Genomic DNA, 10,110 nt, shown 5'->3' on the forward strand with positions numbered 1-10,110 from the left:
TGGCTGGATGCCAGGTGTCCACCCAGCCACTCTATCACTCCCCTTCCCAGCCAGACAAGGGAGAGAGTAAGGTGGAGAAAACAACTCAGGGGTTGCGATAAGGCAGTTTATTTAAAGCAAAAAGCAAAGCGGAAGCTTGCACGTGCAAAAACGAAGCAAAGTGAAAGATAGCAGGGTTTATTCTCTACTTCCCATGAGCAGCAATGATCTGCCACTCCTGAGAAGCAGGGTTTCAGCACATGTGACGGTTTCTCAGCAGGCAGCCATTGGAGACAATGAATGCCCACCTTCCTGCTCCTTGCCTTAGCTTTTGTATCTGAGCTGACATATGATATGGAATATCTCTTTGGTCAGTTTGGGTCAGCTGGCCTACTTGGGTCCCCTCCCAGGATCTTGCCCTCAACTGAGGAAGGAATGTTACAGTGCTGATGCTGTGCTCAGCAGTAGCCAAAACACTGATGTGTTGTCAACACCCTTCTAGCTGCCGATGCAAAGCACAGCACTGTGAGGACTACTGAGGGGAAATGAGCTCCAGCTCAGCCAGACCCAATACAGGGGTGGAGGGGGCCTTAAAAACCATCTAATTCCAACCCCCCTGCCATGGTGAGGGACACCTTCTACTAGACATGGAAGAAGTTCCCTAAAGCCTCATCCAGCCTGGTCCTGAACACTTCCAGAGATGAAGCCAATGTCTGCTCTCCATGATCCAATCAACTTGTCTGAGATGAGAGTAAGGAGTGGCCTGGGCATTTAGCTGAGGGGAAGTGCATTGCATCTTCAGGAGTCAGTTATAGGCCTGGAAGCAGTGTGTTATACTGATGTGCCACTCAGTCTGAACTAACAAGCCCTGTCAGCTCCAATAGGTTCTGTATGGCTCTGGCTCCAGTATCCTTGCAGATGCTCCACAAGCCTCTGGTTCTGTTCCCTCCAAAACCCCTATGAAACAGAAAATCAGGGGAGTGTGATACACAGAAATCACATCTCCAACTGTGTGAGCTTGAAGGCAAAAGCAAAACACAGTGTTCTCCTTTACCCAGGTACTATGAGCCTCCCAATTACTTTTGGTAGCAAAGTTACCAGTAGTTTGAGCTTCATGAGTCTCTCACTATAAGGCAAATTTCTGTAGACTTTTTATCTCTTTTTAGACTTTTCATCACAGTGGTTATCTTTTTGCTAAGTTTCTGCCTTAGAAATCCATTTTTACTCATAATCCTACAAGAATAATATACTCAAAAGACGAGTTAATATACCCTGCAGTTTCTGCCTGTTAGTTCCTTGTTTATGCTTTCAAAGAACATGTTCATCTTCTAAGCCAGAAGTGTGCCTGCTGAGCTCATATTCAATTAATTATCCATCATGATTCTGCAATCCTTTCTGGCATTTCAGCATTCCAGGACAGTGCCACGACATGACTACATACACAGAATACATATTCGATGGTCCTTTCGCTAAAGGTACCACTCCTTGCCTAGTGTGTCACCTTAGTGAGTAATTATTCCATATAAATAGTGCCATTGTTACCTACTATTTTGAGGAAAATAGCAGGTTTTCTATATCACTGGCACTGAATGGTGTTTGATCTGCTGGCTTTCTGAAAAGACATTCTTCTCATGAGCTGAATATACGATGATTTGCAATGTTTTACCTGCCTCCAACTTGTTGTAGTGCTATGATAGGATTTAGGAGTAACTGCATTTTTTCTTTAGCAAAATATCTTGTGGGAATATATTTAAACTTATTGTGATCAGCTGTACTAGGTCTGGCTGGAATGAATGTAATTTTCTTCATAGCAGCCTGTATGGTGCTGTGTCCTGGATTTGTGACTAAAATAGTGTTGATAGCAGACCGGTGTTTGGCTATTGCTGAGCAATGCCTGCACAGCAACAAGGTGCTTTTTTTCCCACACCCAGTGAGTAGGCTGGGAATGCACAAGAAACTGGGAAGGGACACAGCTGGGACAGCTGACCTAAACTGACCAGAACTATTCCATACCATATAACATCGTGCTTAGCAATAAGAGCTCACGGAATGGAGGAGGAAACCAAGATGTGTTTGTCTTCCCAAGTAACCATTCATTATGCATGCTAAGGCCCTGCTTCCCAGGAAGTGGCTAAACATCTGCCTGCTGATGGGAAGTAGTGGTTGAATTCCTTATTTTGCTTTGTTTGGACATGCAGCTTTGCTTGGACATGCAGCTTTGCTTCACCTATTAAACTGCCTTCACTGTGGCCTATGAGTTTTCTCGCTTCTGCTTTTCCAAATCTCTTCCCCCGTCCTACTGGAAGAAGTAAGGAAGCACGCAAGCAACTGGGAAAGTACTTGGTGTCTGCCAGGGTCAGCCCACTGCATTAACTAACATTGTGATTAAAACTAAAACCAGCCTTGTCTGACAAACCAAGTGGCACCAGATAAAGTGTAATCTTCCATTTACTATTTATGTTCCCTTCATCCGACCCGTGATTTGGCAGTTAGTGTATGAAAGGTAACATTCCTGGAATTCTGAGTCCTATTTCCCTTTGAAACATAGTAACATCAGCTCTCTTCCAGTTACCTGAAAATTTCCTAGTCTTCAAAGAATAAAAATGAACAGGTCAAGTTCAGAGAGCTCCTTACCCATTTCTTTTGATGCTCTTTTGTGTTATGTTTTATCATTGTGCAATAATTTCTCTTTGATATTGTCCCTATTAATAGTTAGACCTAAACTATTTTACTGTGCTTGCAAGGTGCAGATCTCCCACTTCTCTTCAGTTTATTAATTGACTATTTACTTCTCAGAACTATTTACTTATTGTTTTCTTTTTACCAAACTTTTAGCACTGCTACGATTTCACAGATTCTTAATTTTCAAACGTTACTCTTTTCAGTCTTGCTTTCTGCTCCCTTTGGTTTTCCTTATCAATTGCCTGTGTTTTCCAAGAGCTGATTTGTACTCATGGCTATTCCTGCCTCTATATTCTCCACTGTGCAGAAAAACCCATCCATGATGTAGTACTATTCCCAGTAACAATCAAGTGTTTAATCCTATGCTGATTTAAATCAATGGACCGGCTATCAGGAGGGAATCGTGCTGTAAGGAAAACTGTCAAAAATGTATGATGTGTATGTGCTATCTTTATCAGCCTTCCATCCAGTCACTACCTTGCTATTTAAACTGTGACAAATTTACAGTGCTGTATTCTCAGATGTTTTTCCCTAATTCATTAAACTAACAAAACCTGAGTAGTTCAGACTGCATGTCATTGCTCAGCATTACTGTTTACTTGAGTTCCAATTCCTAGGGCTTTATAAACACCAAATGGAAACCAATCCAGGCCTCAAATATTTTACACAATAATATTATCCAGCTGTCTTTCTTAAGTGTCAAAAGAAAAGCAGAGGCATTTATTTCTTTGAACAGATAATCCACTAAAGCACTGCACAGAATTCATTAGAGGATTAGTTGTTTATTATGTGCTAGAGAATAGAGGATGACACTGGAAAGAAATTAAACACAGAAATACTTCAAAATATACCCACTTATAGTAGTCTTTTCAATGCTGGATCTAGTACAAAGCTGTGTGTTAATGGACTTGTTGGTATCAGCTGTGGATTTTCTCTATGTCGATGTCTCTGTATTCCTTTGCAGGTTAGTTTCTTTCCACCAGCATCCACAATTATATTGCAGGCTTAAATGTTCCAGGTGAATGAGTTGATCTATTAATCCAGATCATTACTGAATTAAGGAAAGGTACCTTAACAACACAACCTCTTTCAGCATGGCAGAAATTCATGCTTGTACTGGCTGCAGTAGTTAGTTTGCCAGAATTTCATTACAGCCCTTGCCAGTGCTTTACAAAATCTGGGACGTTCTTCAGCTGCCCTCACCCACTGGGGTAGTTCAAGCTGAATGGCATCAATGGTGCCAGAACTACAGGAACCAAAAGTCTTTGTTATGTATCCACCACTATAATAGCTACCATTATTTGGGCTAGGATTGGATGGAGAAGGCACACAAACATAACTGTTATTTTGTTCTTCAATATATTTACCCAAACTTCTGTTCCCTGAAACCAAGGTCTCAGAAGACACATTGACTAGCTGTTTGGACAGATGGCTAATTGAGGAACACGATGCAGAAAAAACACCTGAGTTAAGGGAAGATTTTGAAAGTGTGTAACCTAGTTCTATCCACCTTTCAGGATGTGCTTGTCCATGGATATCTAGAATCAGGCCCCCTGACATCTGTGATTTTGCAGTGGTCAAAAATCCCATATAGTCCTCCCAGGCCTGTTCTGCTTGGGGAATTCCAAAGGAGGCTTCTTCCTTTTCCCTGTTAGCATCCATCTTGAACCTCTGTAGGTGGTTTATAATGATGTGTGGGAAGAAGCCATCAGTAAGATTGTTGATTTCTTCAGCAAGAGTCTGAGCCACCTCTATAGTATACCTGTCTTGGTTGGTAGACACTTTGCATTTCTCATAATTTTGAATACTTCCAGGAGGACAGTCATGAGAGAAAATACAGGAGGATAACTTCGCATCCCAACAGGCAGCCTCTCGATCAGGGATGTCTTTAGGTTCCATTGACCCACCATGTGGGACAGAGAGAATCAGGTTCATGTTGCCCACTTGATATTCTGTGAAATTATTATGACCAAATACAACATCTTTAGTGCCACTGACTTTCAAAAGCAAAGATAAAATGGAAAGGAGGAAGAGATACATATTTTTCATTTGCTGCTGGAAGACTCGGGAATGTGGAATATATCAGCACCTATAAAAAAGCAAAAGACAGATTATAGATCACTTACATCCGGGAACACATGAGAGACTGTTCAGCTGCTGCTGGAATTATTAGTTACTGATTAAACTATTGCAATTTTATTACGTGTAGCACAAAGAAGAAAACCTATATGAGAAACAGAAATTAAGAGGGTATTTATTATGGCTAGATGTAACTGATGAAAGGGAAATAGTAGGTTACTGGGCCTCCCTCATTTCCCCAGAAAGCAAAAACAATATTTGATCATCCGATCTGATTCCAGAAAATTAGTAAATCCCAGAAAAATATTGGAAATAATTTTTTTCCCACTAAAGCCACCCTATTTTCACCTCTGAAATGTAAGAAAATCCTGGCAAAATTTGATAGAACATCTCTATTTCATTGACCCACAGGAAATATCTTTCCATTATCAACGTATAAACTAGAAGCTATGTCAGCATTGGGCTTCTGTAAAATAAGGAGACAGATAAATATTGAGAGCTACCAAGCTCTGTCTCTAACTGTACTCCAGGCTGAGCTATTTTGAGGCTTCTATAGATAGGTAGCAGTGAGTTCTTTAAGTAGTGACTCTGTTCTCTTTAGTTTGCAAGTCTCCGTCCTCCTCAAGGGACATAAGATATTTTTAAGCCCTCAATACTTTACCATTTTTTGGAAAGCTGGAATTTGACAAGATGCTGACAGATCTTTCTGGTTTGAAGGCATGACATCTCTAGAAAGATCAGTGTAACTGTGTTGGATGGATGTAATATGAATCAGTAAAATCAGTAAAAAGCAGAATAAAAAAGGATACTTTTCCCTTCCATTAATAAAAAAACCCCTCAATATAGGCCAGATGAGGAGTATATAGACACATGCATTTGCATCACATCATCTGAGTCAGGGTGCCCTGTTGTCTGTCCTGCCCCTGTCATTACATCATCTGTAGAAATGCAGAGGATAAGAGAAGCAGACAAAGGAGAAAGAAAGAAGATCTGCAAGACTCTATCCACAACATCTACCTGAGAGCATGTATGACAGCAGCCAGTAATACTGAGAGGGCAGGGTGCAGTGTGGAAGCACCCTCCCATCCCACCTACTCTAAGAAAGGGAGAGGGCAATTTCACACAAATAATGCAGCAAAATATTTGTTTCCTGCTATGAGGGAGTGCTACTGGCTTTTTAGAGATAACCTCTGCTGCCCACGGAGCTGGTCCACTCTGAGGAGCCTGTATCTGAAAAGTAAACATCTATCTCCCCCTCTTCTTTCTGGGCTGAAACTCCCATAAAAGTCTGTGAGCTGGAATCAGATCTCCAAGAATCTAACCTATAGTTTCCTGCAGGGCATGATCAAAAGATTTTTTGGTTTCATTTTAACACTTCAGTTAAAAGGTCCTTTTACTTGAGCTAAAACAAGATTTTGGCTTAAAACAAGACTTTACCCAAGGTCTTGTACTTCCGTGGACTTCCCTGAGAGACAGACTTGCTAGTTCACAGTTCACATTACCAGAAACATTGAGGAAAGGAATACTGTCAAAATCCTTTTTCTCAGAAAAGGATTGCACATATAGAGTAAGTCTAGGAAGCTTACCTCAGGTGCAGTGGGGTCCAGCAACAAGTCAAATAAATTAACAACAATGACTCCCAGGAGCTGCTCCCCTGCCCCAGGACTCAGGTTTCCTTTGTCTCAGACTCTCGCTTAAAATATGATGACACAGCTGTTCCTTTCCCACCATCTGCCAAACTGTTTGTGGTCATCTGCATCAATTTGCTTTCCTTTTGCAATTTCTTGTTAATGATTGAATCGAGCTGTTAATGCTACTAGATCATGCCTTAAAGATATATGAAGAGAGAGCTCTGGAAAATTTCCCCAAATGGAAGAAAGTCACCTTGACACAGCTCAAGCTCTGGACAGACTTGGAGAGTCTGGAGGAACTCAGTGACCTCAGATTGGTTTAAAGAGTTTTCTGGACAACATACAGGGGATGCAGAGTGTAGGCTGACGGACAGAGTTAAACCTAGAGTGGATTCAGAATTTTAAGGTAAAAAGCAGCTGTAACTACCTGGATGGACAGAGGTCAACATGCTCCCCAGAACACAATAAACATCTGCTCAGAGAACAGAACGAAGTGGAGACTACATGGCCCCCCTCCATTCTAATCCCAGCAGAATGGGAGAATGTTGTGATACTAAGACCGTACAGTACCTGTCTGATAAGGGAGAATCAAGATGTTCTGCTTCTGAAGCCAACAACCATGTCAAACCCCTTCCTCAGGTGCCAAACCATGAGTACACCCTCCTCCCATTAGGTACACCAATCAGAAATAAAAAGTATTTATGACTAGAGCCACTCAAACTCCACCCAAATATAAAGAAAATAGTATAAAAGTAAGTTTGGGGTAGGGGGAAAGTGGGAGAAGACCTCCACCGAAACTGCTGGGATCTTCTGCTCTCCCAGAGGGATGCCTTGAGTGAGACATATGCTCTACACACATTAAATGCTGCTTTTAGGACTAGAGCTTTTGCTTGTGCTTACCCCATAGCATATTAATTAGATTGCTTCATATCAGAGCTTGTACTTGCTTAATATATGTACCAGCAGATTGCTTTAAAACATATTTTTGCAGTAGACCCTATCACTAACAACCTTCAAAGCTTATTAATCTGTCACAATTTGTATTAATAAAAAGTGTTATTCCATAAACTGTTAAAGTGAGTCCTTGCAGTTGCCAGCGGAGGGTAACACCTTGGCAGGACCCCCTGACTGATCCTGGCTTTGTTGAGTTCCCCCTAACAAGGGAGGTCAAGGTACCCTTTGATCTTATGAATCTGTTGATGAAGGGTCTCCTTATGAGACACTGACAGACTGTCAGACACCAGGCTCTCAACTTTCCTGGGGGACTGATGAGCAAAAATCTGAACTCTCACCTTTCATGTGACACAGAGGAAAAATGTTAAGTCACAGTAATACAGGGTAGAACTCCTATTCAGGAATTCATCATAGCAAAAACCACACCTTTTCAAACAATTTGAACTGAAAGGATTGGTGCCCAGAGAAGCACAGAAGCACCTGCAGCTAGAAGGAATATGCTAGAAAATTTACCTCTTAATCTTCTTCAGCACAAGGGTGAGATCCATGTGCATTAGGAACAAATTAACTGTAACAGGCTCCAAGTCCTCTGTTGATTGTAGGCAAACTTACGTTATTGTGAGGTTAAAAAAAAATGCACAATAATTTAAACTGGTAATAATCACTGCAGCACTAGCTTGAAGATTTACCTGTAAAGAAAGGGAGAGTTTCTCCTGCCCTGCACCTTCAAAAGTGAAACTGCCCATTGCACTCGGCTGCAGCTGAGCCTCCCTCTTGTCCCAGAAGTCTCTAGGGGCCAGGCTGAGCCCTGCAGCCACCTGGAACAGAGGTTTCACCTGCCCCCGGATGTAATATTTCAAAACGAAAGATCACAAAAACGGAAAAAAGATATGCACTGGTACACTAGAGCTTACCATGCTTTTGTTCTCTATACTGACATATGTTTCTAGAGACCAAAAAAAATTGCCACAAGCAGCACAGCCACACCAAAGGTAAGCTCAGAATAGCTAATATAATCAGCAGATAACCAAATCCAAACACTGGCAACACATCGTGATAGCAGAGAGTACGTTTCCACTGGCAGTAAGATGGGAGGAGATCACAAAAATTATGCCTCCACTCATTTCCACAGGGTCACTCACGAGCAGCTTGGTTTTGACGTTCACTGTCACACGTGGATTAGTGGTTCTTTGCCTTTACTGCAAAAACCCAGGACCAAAGACAGTGTCAGAAAATCTTGGCACCTTCAGTCAAGCATGCTAAGCTGAGCTCAATGAGCTTGACAAAGTATGATTTGGCAGAGCTGTGACTCCTTTACTACCTTATTGTCATGAAGAAGCTGGTGGGCACAGACCTTCCTGAAGCAGTAAGTTTGCACAGGAAGGGAATACCGGAATTACCCTCACAGATCTCTTGCCTGGAAAATGAATCTAAGAGCTGTGTTCATTCAGTAGCGAAGAGATAAGAACTGTGACCAGACTAATGAGATTACGTGGGATTCTGATGCAGGAAATTAATATGGATTTCCTTCTGCTCTCTTCTGTACCTGTCAGAGGCATTAATAGTTTAAGAGAATTAGTTGGTAAGTGGGATGCTGCTCATAGAACTTGTGCTCTTGGCCTGGCATGACTGAAAAAGATGGCAGTTGCAATATTAACTCGATATACCAGGTTTTTATTAATTTTATTAACACTATTGATACAATATTTTTCTGATAAATGAGGAGCTTTTAAAAACATTTCCTTTGCTACTAAATATGGTTTTAAGGATGTCTTCCTCTAGACTTCTCTCAAGTGTGTACGAGAGCGTTCACGAGTTTACTCATGGTAGTAAAGCCTGGCTTCTTAGATAAGTTAGAAAAAGCTGTGATAATATATTGTCCATAAACAGAAATTTCAATAAAAGAAACATAAAGGGTACAGTGAATGTAATACTGCTACCTATCAGAGAAAAATCAAATTTCCTTTCTAAGAAACTGATTAAATAGTCCAACTAAACTTCCAAATCAACTTCGTGAAATAAAACTGATCAAATGTTTAAGCAGCGAAGACAATATATTAGCAGTAATGAGGAGTTCACCGAAATTTTGGAAAAACTGGTATAAACGAGACTCATGATCTACTAATGTCACCATAGCTGATGCTCTAGTTGTGAGCTTCTGCACAAGTGCTGGTTTTCATTCTGAGTATTTTAATCTATCCCATGAAGTTAATTGCAGCACCACCAGGCACTGTATGGAAGTTTAGTAAAAATCTGTAAGATATCCTTGTCCATTGTAGTGCATAGAGAAGACTAATTTTGCTTTACTTGGCTGTGTAAAGGTTAGTAGTTCACATCAGACATAGCGATCCCATTTCCTCCCTTTAGTCAGTGTTGAGAAAGAAGCAGTTCTAGAGGTACTTCAGTGCACTCATCTTGGGCACCTATCTCAAATTTCCATCCGCAGATTCTCGGCTCAGGGTGGCCACGGCTCCCAAGCACACCCCGGACACTCCGCTCCGCTCCCGGAGCGCACAGACACCGCCCACAGGGGGGTGGAGCTCGCGCCGTAATGGCGTCCCTCTCCCGCGCGGGGCACGCTGGGGCTCGTAGTCTCCGCGCGCCGGGGGCGGGGCCACCGCCCTGAGCGCGCGCTTCTTGAAAGTGCCGGGCGGCAGCCGCGCGCAGCGGCCGGGCCGAGGGGGCCGCTGCAGCCCCGCCAGGGACCGACCGACCCCGCTAGTCGTGTCCCTTCGCTCACCCCCTTCCCTTCGCTCACCCCCTTCCCTTCGCTCACCCCCTTCCC

The 10,110-nt window shown here is 42.3% G+C and overlaps 2 protein-coding genes across 9 annotated transcripts in view; one reads left to right on the forward strand and one right to left on the reverse strand.

Moving 5' to 3' along the window:
• Positions 1 to 3,052: 3,052 nt before the first annotated feature.
• EXO1 (exonuclease 1) overlaps positions 3,053 to 10,110 on the forward strand; it is a 24,649-nt gene continuing 17,591 nt past the window's right edge. The window contains exon 1 of the mRNA XM_027657399.1: positions 3,053 to 3,069. The gene's annotated coding sequence lies outside the window, so the exon portion shown is untranslated. The remainder of the gene's footprint in view (positions 3,070 to 10,110) is intronic.
• On the reverse strand, positions 3,428 to 9,858 carry LOC113953806. 8 transcript variants are annotated; one of them, XM_027657403.1, is made up of 5 exons: positions 9,726 to 9,856; positions 8,818 to 8,871; positions 6,327 to 6,479; positions 5,758 to 5,836; positions 3,428 to 4,750 (listed from the first exon to the last, which is right to left on the reverse strand). In XM_027657403.1, exon 5 carries the CDS (start codon positions 4,708 to 4,710, stop codon positions 3,751 to 3,753), a length of 960 nt encoding a protein of 319 aa, XP_027513204.1. In that variant the 5' UTR covers positions 4,711 to 4,750; positions 5,758 to 5,836; positions 6,327 to 6,479; positions 8,818 to 8,871; positions 9,726 to 9,856; the 3' UTR covers positions 3,428 to 3,750. The 8 variants fall into 8 exon arrangements, with proteins under 8 accessions (XP_027513204.1, XP_027513206.1, XP_027513207.1 ...); XM_027657405.1 differs by lacking the exon at positions 5,758 to 5,836 and having other exon boundaries at positions 9,633 to 9,858; XM_027657406.1 differs by lacking the exon at positions 6,327 to 6,479 and having other exon boundaries at positions 5,758 to 5,831.

Source organism: Corapipo altera, unplaced genomic scaffold (assembly GCF_003945725.1).
Source record: "Corapipo altera isolate COAL_440 unplaced genomic scaffold, ASM394572v1 2c, whole genome shotgun sequence".
NCBI classification, from domain to species: Eukaryota; Metazoa; Chordata; class Aves; order Passeriformes; family Pipridae; genus Corapipo; species Corapipo altera.